The following is a 15,916-nucleotide window of genomic DNA, read 5'->3' as shown; positions in this document are numbered from 1 at the left end:
TATAAAAATAAAAAAACTGTAGAAACATAGCCATTCACATGTGAAGATCAAAGTCTTTTGCACAGTTCAAAAAAAGATTTGACTGTGTGTTTAAGACTTACTTTTTAGTTTGTGTTCCTGTCTGCCTGTCATTACCCTGGCAGTCAGGGAGTGACAGACAGGTGTGTGGTTACCATAATGAACATAATGATCCACTGGCAGCATTAACATTTGTTTTATTCTTTGTTTTCTTTACACTTTGCAAGCAGTTCATACATCAACAAATAGGCCTTTTCTTCTGAGCTTAGATTGTTACAAAGTTGTCTGCATTGGCAATCTTCAGCATTTCTTTGAAATTTTTCTAATTAGCTATTTCCTGCTTTAAAGAAACCTCATGTAACATCATGACTGTGTGCAAAGGAATAGGGAGGACTTAAAGCCCCACATCAATAGTACGCTGACTCTGGTTCTAAACGGAAAACCTGACAGATCCCATAAAAAGGAACGTGTGGCTTCATTTCTTTACAATAGAAGAAGGGCAATACATTACATCATTTATTATTATTATTATTATTATTATTATTATTATTATTATTACTGGGATTATTGGTCAATAAGGTAAAGTGTCACTAGAACTTTTCTTACATAAATGTAGATATGGGTAATTCTCCTTACAACAAGTTGTTTTCTGCTTGTGGCCCTTCCAGTTTTATCTTTCTGGTGCCACCTTTTAAGAAGACTTTTATATGCATACACACAGTTCCATTTTTCTTTCTGCTTGCAGTAAACTAAGGCACCTAGCAAAATCTTGCCAACGGGTACAGAAATTTAGGTTGCAGTTGTGTGGATGCAAAAATCTTAAAATGCTTCAAGGTACCGTATTTTCCGCACTATAGAGCATACTGGATTATAAGACGCACTGCCAACAAATGGTCCATTTTTACATTTTTGTCATATATAAAGTGCACTGGGCTATAAGGCGCATCATCGTTCACCTCCCAATATTTGTAACTTTGCACGCCCCGCTCCGTTCAAAATGGATTTTGGTGCTCTAGCAGAGCTGGTTCTCCTGTATCAGCGTCTCTATGATCCCTCTATGAGAGATCACAGAGATAATCAAACGGTTCAAAGCTCACAGAAGAATACTGCACCAACGTAAGCATCAAGTATAAACGCCTCCACCGCTCGCTCAGGTCCGTGCACAGAGCCCTGTGTGACTATAACTGAGCCTTAATGCTGCAAGAGGTGCAGCTTTGTAGTTTACCAAAGTCCTACTAAAACATTACAACTTCTTACAGATATAAGGTGCTCCGGATTATAAGGAGCACTGATGTTTTTTGAGAAAATTGAAGGCTTTTAAGAGCGCCTTATAGTCTGAAAAATACATTAGTCAGGTTTGTTTTTTTTCATTTCCATCTTGTAACTGATTCTTTTTTTTTTCTTGCAGTATCAGAAAAACTCCTAAAATTAACACATGTAAACATGTGAGTCATTCAGGAGCGATGTGCTTTGACTTTTGGTAGCAGCACATAAATAAAATTCACAAAACCCTGCAAAAAAAAGAAATCCCCCAAAACATTGGGATTTTTTGGAAAAGACTAAAAAAACTGAGCTGTCTTTGGTGCCTTGTGTCATGAACTGGGGTGAAGGAGGCGAACCCTGAGCGCAGACTCATGATGATAAAAAAAACTAAATTTATTTATAAATAAAAGGCAAACCCAAAACAAAGGCTGACGTGGCAGCAAAATCTAAACTAAATACAAAAACATTAACTAAACAAAACATGAACAGACCTGTGACAAGAGATTAACCCAAGGGAGACGACGAGGCATGACCAAAAAAGGACAGCACATCAGGGAGACAAGAGTATGACAATGAACCAGCAGAGAGGTAGAGAATGTGACCAGGTATTAAAGGCAGAGGGTGATTAGTGGAAGTGGGCACAGGTGAGATGATTAAGGAGCTAGAGGCAGGTGTAGATGGGTGAGAATGGGGAAGAGAGAGAGAGTGACTGAAGAGGAGCAAATGAAACATGAAACAAGAGACAAGACAGAAACCAAACAAACCAAAAATAAAACAAAACCATAACACCGAAAAAACCCAAATCATCACACCTTGCAGCTCAGACAGACTTTACAGTAAAAATGTCATTTAAAGTTTAAATGGGTCACGGAAAATCCGACTTTACTAAAGTAGTATTTTGAAATCTTTAATGGTTTTTACAGTTTAAATATTATTTTTTCAGAAAATTTTTTCCCAGAATGTTCAGTTTTTATGTGATGTTAAACACCCTAAACTTTTGCATACTTTTTCAAGTGTTCCACTGTTTATACAGATACACATCAAAACGTATGGATTTTTGTCTTCTTCCACCCAGTGTGACTTTCACTGTTTTAGGAATGATGGTTTTCTCTCAGATGTCCCCAGGGTGCAGAGCTCACAGTCTCCCTGTGAACCTGGTGTCTTTAACCTGTCACATATCCTACATAAAACACTGGAGGTGAATACAATTTACATGGATGGCCACCAGAGGGTTTTGACACTCACTGTTATTTATTTATACAATTTATGCTTGTTGCACAAGAATGGTTAGCCTGAGGCTTAATTTTTAATTTTTTCTGGCAATTCTGTTTGTCTTAGCAGATTCTGAGTCAGTGAAAATTATTATTCAGGTTCTTTATTTTCATATATTTCATCATGGCTGCCTCCATAAACTGCGTGTGATTTCAGGCAACATTGTCTCCTCTGATTAAAAGTTAAATTTGCCTTGAGAGCTGATTGTAACACATGCAGTATTTGCATTGAACAATGGAAAAACGTGGGAATGTTCCAACAGAACAGGGCTCATTGACACTTTAGGATAACAAGTAGAGAACTGACTCATGATATTATGTTTACTGAAATATATTTTTAATGAGTAGCTGCATAAAGATTAAGTTTTATATGTTTGTTCAATTACAGAAGTCCTTGTTTTTGTAAAATGATCCTGTCAAAATCAAATTATTTTAAGTCAGAGTTTGTTCAAAACTGGCATGCAAAGGTTTGGGCACCCCTGGTTGGAATTAAATGTGAATTATAAAATTAAGCAACAGATGAAGCTCAAATGTAGTTGGCTTTTGTGTAATTTTAGATATAAAGAATGTAAGGAGCACTAAGGAAAGAAACGTGTTTTTAAGAGTTATTCAAAGTCATCTATTTATAATTAAAATGTCAAGGTTTTACTAATTATTTGACTCCAGAGCTTGTAGAAACTGTCAGCTGCCATAGGTTACTCTGAGCAGCTGCCAAAGACTCAAATATTTAAAAAAACTGAATCCTCTGAAAGCAGGAACATATTAAAAACCTTGCCAAGTGTTTACAGGTAGCTGTTTCTTCACTCTGTAAATTAATTAAGACCTTTTTAGTTAAAATGAACTGCTGGGGTCAAGTTAAGGTCTGTAAGGACAAAAAAAGAGAAAATTTTAGCAAAACGTGAAGATTGCCAAATAAATAAATAGCATACTTTGTGTGCCAAGTACTTTAAAATGGTGATTGTTCTACAAAGCAACAACACTTTAAGAACAAGCACTGATGGAAAAAGAGAAGTGTTTCTTTTTTCATCATTTCACAACAGATGTTTGCGAGTGAACATCTTAACAAGGTGGTGCAAGTCCTGGAAACTGATGTGGTTTAGGTTGAAACCTTTGAACACAATAAGCAAAGACATGAATAAAGGAAAGCAATTACACCTCCTTCAGTATTTATTGTTAACTCTTAATAGTAAATATTACTACTAAGTATTTCAAATGTAAGAGAGCTGAGACTAACAATAACAAACATCAGTTTTTAGTAAACAGCAAATATTTTTTTTCTTACAGTTTGAGTTATTTGTTTGCCTTTTCCACATTGCATTTGTTCTTTTACCACCTCCTGTCAATCGTTCCCTCTTAAATGATAACAATTCTGTTCTCCCTCTTAATGCCAACCAGTGCAAACTATCTGATAATGTTGTGTTTATTGTCGTACAACAGTTGATGGAGGCTGGAACGAGTGGAGTGAGTGGACCATGTGCAGCAGCCAGTGTGAGCGGCAGCGGAGTCGGGAGTGCAACTCACCACCACCCAGACACCGAGGCAAAATGTGTGAAGGGAGCAGCGAGGCCACTGAGAACTGCACAGATGGACTGTGTACCCAGAGTAAGGCCTTTCTCTCTTCTGGGTATCACCATCTTCTTCATGCTTGTCTTGTCATTATCATTATCGGATGTAGACTTACTGTGATGGCAGATCACAGCACACATGTTTGAACAGACACAGGTTCCTGGTGCATTATAATGTCAGTTCTTTTTATCTTTAGTAAGTCGTACTGAGTCTGTCACATAAGAAGTTGAAGCGATCTCTGCTCAGTGATGCTTAAAATGAAATGTTGTTGCACTGTTTGGGACATGCACATACAACCGCACAAAGCTGAACTATTTTGGTTGACATCAGAGTCATGATTTGAAAGTGTTAACCTGTCACATCGCACCAGGAATGTTTTCATTTCCAACTATAAATATGTGCATTTTATGCCAAAATGCAGTGAGAGCCATCAGCACTGAATGACTTTGCTGAAATTTGTTAAAGAAGCTGAAACTGAGTTGTTTCAGTCAAAACAAAAGCTAAAATGAACAAAATAAAAACTAAAAGATGAAATTAGCAGAAGAGTAGCTAAAGCCAGCAAAATGGTAGCTGAAAGCTAAATCATTAGAACTAAAATAGTTAATCTCAGCAGAACAGAAGCTGTCAGCAACAATTAAAACAAGTATGCTGAAGTAGAAAGTTTTTCTGAAGAGATTTCTGCAGTGATGGTGGTTTTTGAGGATCCATAATGCAGACCTGTAGTGATGGTCATCTGATACATTCGCTTCATGAGCTACAGTGCATGTGTCGCAGCCTCAGGGGTCAAACCAGTGTGCCGAGGTGTGGTTCGGTCACGTGACGTCTGAAGCACTGTGTTTCAGATCTCATACAAACCACCTGATTGTTTAGCATTTCTTGTTTATCCATACACCCATGAACCTTTTCCCAATGAACCCCAAAATATACTTGGCCAAAATGCATAATATAATATGTATTTGCTCCACTCCCATGTGAAAATGGCATCAGTCTGTATTAGTAGATCGTATCTACTATAAGAGAAGTGTATATAGAGGTACAATCACATATGACAAATAAGAATGCTGTAATATGCAAATCAGTGAAGCTAATGAAGGATAAACACATCTCACTTGCACTTTATTTTATTGTCAACCAGACGTGTGACTCAAGCACCATATCATTAAAGCTTGTTTGACTCACGTGTCGAAGCTTCAACAAAGACTTGATCAGCCACCACTACATACTGAGACACTAAAGAAAATTAAAAAAACTGAAAGTTTTATAAACAAAATGCTGGTGTGGCAGCAGAAGAAAGCAATCTACATCAAAACAGAGAGCTTGGCAAGAGTCTGGAGTAAACCATAAGATTCAGCAGGTGCAAAGAGAAACCAAGGGAGGGATGATTATTGAGATAAGAGGCAGGTGAGCCTAAAAATCAGAGGAAGTGCAGCTCTGATGTGCAGAGAAACCAGGGTAATTGAGAGCAATGATGAGCAGTGACACAGAGAGAAAACTAAGTAACAGAAAACAAACTGAACACAACAATACCTAAATAAAACCTGAGAAAACAAACTGGCTAAAAAGCAATTATTGCAATGACTCATAAACTCAAACTAAGATGCTGAGGTTCTCCTTGGGAGGGACAAGGATGGACAGGATTAGGAATGAGGTCATCAGAGGTACAGCACAGGTTGAAGGACTGGGAGATAAAGTTAGAGAGGCCAGACTGAGACGGTTTGGACACGTGCAGAGGAGGGACAGTGGGTATATTGGTAGAAGGATGTTAGAGATGCAGCTGCCAGGAAAAAAAAAAAGGGGAGATATATGGATGCAGTCAGAGAAGATGACTCACTGTGGTGACCCCTGAAAAGAGAACACCAACACCAAACACTGGTAACAACCATAAGGCCTTTTTATGACAAAAACACATAAATAAAGCTAAATAATTTCAAAACTATAAAAGTTACACAAATTAAAAGTCAGAACTGTAATGTCCTGAGAGAGCTGGACATTGTAATATATTAGTCTTTAAAATAGATGAAAGTATGGAGAAGTAGTTAGTCAGGGTTGCCAACTTTCAACAGCAACTTGAAGTGAGATTTTGACTGGTGGGTGGAATGGTGGGTTGGAAAGAAAAAAAAAGCACATGGATTGTTCCTTATGATGCTTAATATTAATATCAATCTTTTCCTTCATTACTCTTTTAAGCTGGTCCTGGGACACAGGGAGTTGGTGCCTACCATCAGCAGTCAACAAGTGAGAGGAGGGGTACATCCCAGACATGTCTCAGTCCATCACAGGACTACACAGAGACAACCAGCCCTGCCCAAACTCACACCTAGTCCCCATGTTATATAATATACATCTTTTAGAAAGAGGGAGGAAACTGGAGTACCCAGAAAAAAAAGCTTTTAGTTTCAGGGTTTCACACATCAGGAGGACAAAACCACCAAAGACCCCTCCATGTCATTATTTCTTAAACAAAAGATGAAGGGAAAATGGAAAGGCTTTGTGAAAAGATAAATCCTTCCTCACATCTTCCACAGGATTCAGGTGCTGCCGATCAAATGTATAGATAATCAGTGGAGCCACCTCTTGAAAAGCAGCAGTTTTGTCAGTTTGCTGCTCCGGAGCATACAGGTGTAGCTGCAGGTGAAGTCCAGAACCTCTACCTGATTGAAATGCTGTGGTGTGATGTTCAGAACTGTGCAGAAACAAATGTCTGAAAACCTCAAACAGCGGTGGAAAAAAGAGCAGGCTGGAAATCCTCCATAACCATGTGAGAGACTGATAAAGTCCTAACTAAGAGTTATTGGAGCTGATGGAGCTTCTACAAGCTGCTGGATCAGGGGTCGGAACCAGTTTTTCACTCAGCCTTTCCATTTGGTTTTGTTTTAATTTGTATATAATTACACCAGTTGTGTGGTTTTGTTCACATGAAGTTAAATTTGGATAATTTTAGAACCTGATAAAGAACAGATCATTTTTAATTTGTCCTGATATGAAAAATAAAACTAACAGAAAATGAGAGGACTTTCTTTTTCCCAATGGAGGTCCAATTTCTGTCCCTCAAAATGGCACTATATTTCATCCAAGAGACACAATAAACAGACAGGACCGTCAGAGCAAACGTTGCACAATGTTAAAAGGATGCAGCATGACTGAGGTGTGCACATGCACATCTTGCTTTCTGGTAGCTGCACTCTAGCTGTTGTTCTTTATAAATAATAATAAAGTAAAAGTAGTAGTAGTAGTAGTAGTAGTAGTAGTAGTAAAGCAGAAGTATTCAAAGGCAGAGAAAAAGAGCTGCTACCTAAACTAGATTTGGAAAAGACAACTTGTTAAAGATAAACTCTGATATTAGACAAACATGGGAAATAAATCCATAGTTTTTCCAACATTTCACTCTAAATGGATAAGCTTGCTCCACTTCTTCATGCCCTACCTTTATTTTTGGTTTGCTCTGTTGGAGAACTGACTGCAGAACATGGACATGTAATAAAATACTGCAGTGCCAGACTTTTTTTAAGCAGCAACACAATCACCCCATGTGGTGCTGACCCTCCCACCTGCAGTTAAACAGATTCTATTGGGGGAGGGAGCTGCCTACCAAAGGAAAGAGCCTGTCTCTGTTTCGGCTAACCAAACCCAAACAGAAGAACAAAAAAACTGTTCCTGTGTTTACAGTATGTTTGGGCCAAGGCCATTTATTCATGTCACATGAGGACTAGCTTAAAAGCAGTTTTATGTGTAAATCATGTAAATCAAGTTGGTAACTCTGGTTAGAGTCCAAAACATGTATCAAATTGTCAAAGAAACTATTAACAGGAAAATGACAGCTGAAATTCGGATTCAGCAGTCACACAATTACCATTTAGGTTTTCAAAAGCCAAAATGGCTGTGAACAGTTATCTACCTGTTATAGATAAGCACCTGAAACTACAGCTTGGTAATGCTTATCCTATGTTAGCCATGTTCAACATGTGAGTCTTGGCTGTTTTTGCATTGTCTTTTTTTTAATCTGTTGCCACAGATTAAATTTGTTGGGGGAAAAAATCATTTTGGCACTTCAATAATATCAGCACAGCTAGCTCAGTATTTTCTAAATGTAATACAGAGGATGGAAGATGATTTACAAATGCTAACTATTGTTAACCAAGCTGTAACAATACCCCCCATTATACAACCCCTTTAAGCTTGTCTCAAATTCCTTCTTTCCACATCTGTAATCAAGACAAAATGAGTTACATTTCATTGTTTATTAAATAAGGACACTGTGCATTAATGAAGATGGGATTAGACTGTAATTGAGCCTTATTTACAGGGCTAATTTTCATCTGTAGTCCCTGAATGGTTGATAGTAAAACTTCTCAAAAGAAGAAAATGAACAAATTAGACCATACATGAAAATACAAATACAGTGAAGCATACAAAAAGATTTTGCAGATAGAGATTTTTAGTGGTCACTGGTTGGATGTTGCTTCAAAATTTGTTTCAGATGACACTTAAAAGTGTAATAGATGGAAGATTTTCAGAAAGTTGTTGGTTAACTAATCCAGTTTTTACAACCTTTGTCTGGGGACAGGTGGTACAAGTGTTGTACAGCTGTGAGGACAGCCCTTGTACCAGTTCAAATTACAGTTCCTGTTTGAAAAAAATCATTTAAAGGAGGTGGCATGTCCAGGTAAAATTTTGTATATGAAACAAACATACAGTATTTCAAATGACAGAAATTCTCAAAATTTAATGAACTGTTTTCTTAAATTGTTACAATGATGAAAAATATGGCTTAATATGTCTTTTTTTGTTTGTTTTAGGATTTATTTTTATTGTGAATGACCAAATAGTGATGCAATAATCAATGTAAGACAAAAATAATTGAATCTTGCAATATCCTGGCAGCATCAACTCTCAAATGTGGTCTTTTTTAAACTTGTGAGAGTGAGATTTAACAGTTAAAGTTGGTCCCCTGCTGATACACCCCTGGGACTGCAAAAGAAGTAATCACAGACCTGAGATTGTGAGTGGGTATGCAGTGTAGCAGTACAGGCTGCGCTCCACTCTGACCTTCTGCGTGTTACACAAAGCTGACTTCTTTTATGTAAGCAAATATCACTGTGTGACTTGGTTGGCCTAACTAGTTTATTTGTGAATGACCAAAAATGGCCCAAAGAGCTGATTGTCTTTGCAGCCATATTACAGATCCATAAAGCCAGTATCTCACTAGTTTGGGTCTGTCGGAGACTAGTTGACAATTACAAATTGTGGGAAAATAAGTATATTTTGTATTGCAGTTTCACTGAATGGAAAATAGGTTTGAAACATGAACGGGTTGGTGGTAAACTGTGAGTTAGCCTTAGCACTATACTTACTCCAAACCACTACCCAACCCCCCAATATACCCACTGTCCCCCCTCTGCACATGTCCAAACCATCTCAGTCTGTCCTCTCTAACTTTATCTGTTAGTCATTCAACCTGTGCTGGACCTCTGATGACCTCATTCCTAATCCTACCTATGTTGTCCTTGTCACTTCCAAGGAGAACACCTCCAGTCCTGCCTTCTGTCTTTTTGTCAGTGCCACCTTTCCATTGACCTTTGCTGCCACCCTTTTGTCACCTCTTTGTCTTGGAACATTTCTCTATCCACTCCATCCTGCCTGGACTCTCTTCTTCACCTCTTTACCACACTGAAACTGGACAGTCAACCTTAAGTCCTTGAAGTCCTGCACCTTTGTGGCTTCTGCTCCTTGTAGCCTCACTGTTCCACCTGCCTCCCTCTCATTCACACACAGGTACTCTGTCTTTCTACAGCTGACTTTCATTCCTCATCTTTCATGTCCTGTACCTTAGCTCCTCCCTTGACACCCTGTTGTATACTTTTCCTAAATCCACAAAAACACAATGAAGATCTTTCTGTCCCTCTCTGTACTTCTCCATCAGCATCCTCAAAGCAAAGATGGCATCTGTGGTGCTCTTTGTCTGCATAAAACCATGTTGCTGCTCACAAATAGTTACGTTTTGTCTAAGTCTAGCTTCCACAACTCTCTCCCAGATCTTCATTGTATGGCTCATCAACTTAATTCCCCTGTAGTTGCTACAACTCTGTACATCATTTCATACTCTCAAAAATGCCTTTGAATAATCAAGTCAAAAATCTCACTGACATCACTCTTAGACATTTCCATACCTCCACTGGTATGTCTTCAAATCCAAGACGCCTTCCCCTTCATCCTCTTCAAGGCTTTCCTAACTTCATCCTCACTAATCTTTTTCACTTCCCACACTGCAGTTTCTATGACCTTTACTCTTCTTTTTATTTCATTTTCTTCATTCATTAGCTTCTCAAAATTCTCCTTCCATCTTCCCATCACCCTCTCCTCTCTTATAAGAACATTACAGTTTCTATCTTTAACAAGCCTAACCTGTTGCATATTCCTTCAAGCCTGATTCCTGTCTTGCCAGTCAATACGAGTCCTTCTCTCCCTCCTTAGTGTCCAGCCTCTTGTACAACTCATCATATGCCTTCTGTTTAGCCTTTGCAACCTCTCTCCCTATGTTGCAGCTCCCTATATTCATGTCTCCACTCTCCAGTCCTTTCGATGTCCCATGTCTTCCTGGCTAACCTCTTTCTCTGGAGAACTTCCTGCACTTTACCATTCCACCACCAGGTTTCCTTATAATCTTTTCTCTGTCCAGATGACACACCAAGTATCTCCCTACCTGTCTCTTAAATGACTGTTGCTGTCTGAAAGCTTTTTCTTACCACCCAGAGCCTTTAAAATCTCCTTTCGGAACTTCTCACAACATTTGTTGTTCCTCAACTTCCACCATTTGGTTCTCTTCTCTGCATTTACTCATTTCCTCTTCTTTACCACAACAGTCATCCTACACACCACCATCTGATGCCATCTGGCCACTCTCTCTCCTGCCACAACCTTACAGTCCACAATCTCCCTCAGGTTACCTCTTCTACACAGAATGTAGTCTATCTGTGTACTCCTGCCTCCACCCTTATAGGTCACCCTGTATTTCTTCCTCTTTTGGAAATATATGTGGTCTACAGCCATTTCCATCTGCTTGGCAAAATCCACCACCATCTGTCCTTCCTGGTTCCTTTCCTTGACACCAAACCTGCCCATCACTTCCTCACCTCCTCTGTTTGATTCACTAACATGTCCATTCAGATCTGCTCCGATCACCACTCTCTCTTTCCTGGGAATACTCCCACTTTACTTCATCAAAATATTTCTAGAATTTGTCTTTCTCTTCTACATCACATTCAACCTGTGGAGCAGAACCACTGTCAACATTCAACATCAGACCTTCTACTTCTAGCTTCAGACACATCACCCTATCTGACACTTTTTTCACTTCGATTACATTCCTTGTTTACTCCTCCTTTCAGAACCACCCTTACTCCATTTCTTTCCCTGTCCACACTATGGTAAAACAGCTTAAACCCTGCCCCAATGCTGTGAGCCTTGCTGCCCTTCCACTTTGTCTCTTGCACACGTAACACATCTACCTTCCTCCTCTGCATCATGTCCACCAGCTCTCTACCTTTGCCTGTCATTGTCCCTACATTTTAAGTTGCTAACCTCAGTTCTACACTCTTGCCTTTCATCTTTTCCCTTTGTCTCATGACACATTTCCCTCCTCATGGTCTTCAACTAACAGTAAAACAATTTCCACTGGCACCCTGTTTGTCAACAGCACCGACTGTTCCAGTATGGTGCCACTTAGATAAACTTGCATGTTAGTTTTGGCAAAAGTGTTTTATGCCGGGTGCTCTTCCTGACACAACCTACACCATTTACCCCGGCTTGAAACTGGCATGATACACTGGCTTGTGCTACCTAGTGGCTGGTTTAAAGCTAGCAAGATTAGTGGACCCTAAACACACTGACAAAACCAAAAAATGTTGATGACCCAAAAGTGTCTCAAGCATGCTGCAACAAAGGAAACAATAGTACAAAGAGAGTTTGTGTACTAATGCGTGAAATCTGTGTCCATGTTGGAACAGACCAGTGAATCAAAGCAATCAGTCAAAAAAACAAAATCAATCCAGCAAACAGAACATGATGCAATATGTCTTACTGCGAATGTCAGCACATCAGCCCTAAAAGTCCAAATGCTACCTCCTAGACCACCTCAGACTTGGGAAGGAGAAGGGCATCCACCCGGACCTCCTCAGAAACTGAAATGTTAGGGGGCATCCTCCTGGACCTCGTTGGACTTGGGAAGACAAACTTTACTTGACCATAGGATCGACAGGGACCTGTGCAGGAGCCATGGCATTTGATAGAGACCTGGGCAGGGGTTGTAGTGGTGGAGGCAGAGACCTAGGCAGGGATCAGGGTGTGGGGCTCAGCTCAGGCTGGAATCTTGCTTATGGCATGAGGCTTGGTTGTAGCTTAGGCAAAAAAAAAACTCTTGGGAAACTAAAACTCATGGGGTAGGGGTTCTTTGAAAGCCAAATGTATTCCCCCTATCAATGAGCTCCCCTCATCTGGCACCAGAATCACTGAGATGTCAGTCTTTAAGGTGAATGGGCACAAGACTAGGCCCTCCAGAGCTTGGCATTACTGTTCTTATGCTACAATGTAAACTTCCCGACATTCCAGGGAAGTCAATGAGGCAAGATTTAGAGTCAAAAATTCATAACACAGCTTCAGTGGCTTCCAGTCTCTGTTGATAACTCAGCTGCCCATCTTCAGTAAAGCAGAAATCCTTCAGAGCATATGAACACTCAAAAGGTTCTTCATTTGGAGCTTTCCAGGAAGATGTGGACTCAACAAAGCAAAAGAGACGGAGCGACACCCTCTGTGGCTCCTCCTAACTGTATTCTCAGCAGCTGTCTAAAAACTGACAGAGGTAACTTGAGTGACATCCTCATAGCTGGGCATTGTCTTGGCAACTGGCCAGCTTCACCACTCAGACAAAGATACAGTGTTGCCTGCTGGCTCCATGTTTTGGTCTGATCCTTCTCTCATGTGTGATGCTGAGAGAAGTCAAAAGTCCAGGCACGAAGACAGATTAAAAACAAAAACTGAAAATTTTAATGAAGACACTGGCTGTTGAGACATCAATAAGTAAAACATACAACAGCAGGAGCACAGGAATATGGAAGAACATGAAGCAACCAAAGCACACATACACAGCAAGGAGGAAACCAGTAGGATATGAAGATGTGAAGAAGAGAGCATGGAATATAAAAACTGAGGAGAGTAATTACTATGGAAGAGAGAAGCTGGGCTGATTATCAAATGGAGAGCAGGTATATGTGAAGGACTGAAATTACAAGGCTGACTGAAGGAAACAGTGGCTGTGAGGACAAAGATACGGTAAACTACAAGCATTATTGAACACAATCTGAAATACAAAGAACATACAAACCAGAAAATAAGATGCAAAATAACCCAAAACCATGACAGTGTGAAACAAATGAATCAGCTCAAATTAGGCACATTTGAAATATACAGTAGCTAACACAATAAGCATAGATTTCAAAATGTAGCAGCTTTAACTAGATAACACTAAAATCAGCACTTCTTAATTTAAATTTACATAATTTACCCCATTTAAATTATACTAAAATGTTGGTTGTTTGGGTTTTTTATCATTTAAATGAACAATTTTATTTCAGCACACAACTGCATGAGCCATCTTTCATAAATAAATCAGACTTGATTCTTTTCTTTTTTTAACCAGGGCAAAAAGATCATTACACGACTGAAAACTACAGTACCTTCAAGCACTTTGCACATCAACACCTTTATCTGCGATAGGCTGAGGACAGTAATGATGTCTTCCTGCCCATTATCTGATACTGTATATTCTCTGTGAGCACAGTCAGCAGATCAGTTTCCTTCCACTCTGAATGCTGGATCTGAGACCTCACTTGTTAGTCACTTCACAGAGGCTTGGACTTTAATCACCACTTCCTCTTCTCTCATTGTCTCATTCTATCTCTCTGTCTTTGCAGATCGAAAGCAACTACATGATGTTAAACCTCAAAGTGAGTCTTCCTCTGTGAATTTCTTTCATCCTCAACTCCCCACCCCTCCCTACCTGTCACTTATGTATGACTTACTCTGAAATTTAAGTGCAAAAGATGATTTAAAATAAAAGCAGGCAGAGAAAGAGTGGAGTGGAGTTCTTTGCATGCTCCTAGTACACACTCCAGAAATAGAAACATCATAAATTACTGCCGTTTAGTTCACCCTGATCTGAGCAGCTCCTGAATTAACCCTGCAAATGCTCATTAAGCATTCCTGTCATTATTCAGTGCCTGACTTTTATGACAACTGTGACATCACAGCTGTGTTTCTACTCGGAGCCAGGAGATATATTGGTTGTGACAAGTGAACATGTGCTACATTGCAGAGGATTAATGAGCTGTAATCATTGCAAATGAGCTAATTTGTTCAATTTACGGCGTTGTCCTGCCGATCCCATGGCAGCTTTCAATCACTCGCCAAAGTTAGCCCGCTTCAGTGATGGTTAGGCCCCACTGTAGCATGAGTGTATTCATTAGATTGCCAATTTAGATTAAAAGTTGAGCATATTGCTGTGTTGGCAGGCTTTAAGGGTAGCTTGAATGAAAACAGGAAGTGCATTAAGCTGGACTGTGGCGAGTAATCACCCTGGTAGAAATGCTCTGAATCAGTTTTTCTCTCATTAACCGTTAGCCTGCATGTGCTTTAATTTCCTTTCCTGTGAGAAATCACAGCTGTTAGCTACAGACCAATGGCTCTAAAGGCTAATGACTCTGCATGTTAGCAGTTTGACTGGGATACTTAACATTTTAGAGTTATGGCATGCCCATTTGTCCCTGTGTTGTGGTGTGCAATGTATCTTTCAAAGATAAGACAGATGGGCTGCTCCATCCCACCACTTTCCATTCTTTGTGTTTCATTTTTATGCTAGAGGCAGTCTAACCCACTGGAACATGCAACAGTGACTGCTCTTATATATTTAAATATTAACTGACCTGTCTCTATTCATGTACTTCATGTCCTCCTCATTGGCTGAGGGTTTTTATTAGTACAGCAAAAAGCATTCTCTTTTGTGTGCAAAGCTAGGAAAGGCATTGCAATTCTTTCCCATCAAAATAAATCATTAAAATCTGCCAAGTGGTTCATATTTTATCAGACAGACAGAGTTGTCTAACAGTTATTGTCAAACTTTTAAATAAAGCTCTTGGATGATCAGTTAGTGTTTAAAGTATGCGTTAGTTATCAGTCTCATCTAATACCACATCATATTTTAACTCATTATCTGAAGAATTGACTGAATTCTATCTATTCTTTGTGTTTGTGGTGACCATTTTAAATCAGATTACCTTCAGAGATTTCATTTTAAATGTAAATTCAAATAAAACTGTAAGCATTCAATCAATCAATCAAATTTTATTTGTATAGCACATTTCAGCAGCAAGGCATTTCAAGGTGCTTTACATAATTAAAAAACAAAATAAAAACAGCATGTAACAATGAATAAACAGTAAGAAAGAGACAAACATCAAAAACCCCGCACTCTAACCCCAATTTAGCCATAAGCAACTCTAAACAGGTGGGTTTTAAGTTGAGATTTAAAGGCACCCAGTGTTTCAGCTGTTTTACAGTTTTCTGGAAGTTTGTTCCAAATTTGTGGTGCATAGAAACTAAATGCTGCTTCTCCTCGTTTGGTTCTGGTTCTGGGGATGCAGAGCAGTCCAGAACCAGAAGATCTGAGGGGTCTAGACGGTTGGTACAGCGATAACAGATCTTTAATGTATTGCGGTGCTAAACCGTTCAGTGATTTATAAACTAACAAC

At 39.3% G+C, this 15,916-nt stretch overlaps 1 protein-coding gene across 2 annotated transcripts in view; it reads left to right on the top strand.

The window, feature by feature from the left end:
* The window catches only part of unc5db (unc-5 netrin receptor Db), a 360,215-nt gene that overhangs the window by 247,608 nt on the left and 96,691 nt on the right, over positions 1-15,916 (top strand). Inside the window, exons 7-8 of one of the 2 annotated variants that reach the window (XM_017434897.3) lie at positions 3,990-4,154; positions 14,084-14,116. In XM_017434897.3, the coding sequence (XP_017290386.1) occupies positions 3,990-4,154; positions 14,084-14,116 (198 nt within the window). The remainder of the gene's footprint in view (positions 1-3,989; positions 4,155-14,083; positions 14,117-15,916) is intronic. The other variant, XM_017434898.3, reaches the window with a different exon arrangement.

The sequence above is a fragment of the Kryptolebias marmoratus genome, linkage group LG1 (assembly GCF_001649575.2).
Source record: "Kryptolebias marmoratus isolate JLee-2015 linkage group LG1, ASM164957v2, whole genome shotgun sequence".
Lineage (NCBI taxonomy): Eukaryota > Metazoa > Chordata > Actinopteri > Cyprinodontiformes > Rivulidae > Kryptolebias > Kryptolebias marmoratus.
Note: the sequence above shows the minus strand (reverse complement) of the source record. Positions and strands in the feature narration are given on the sequence as shown.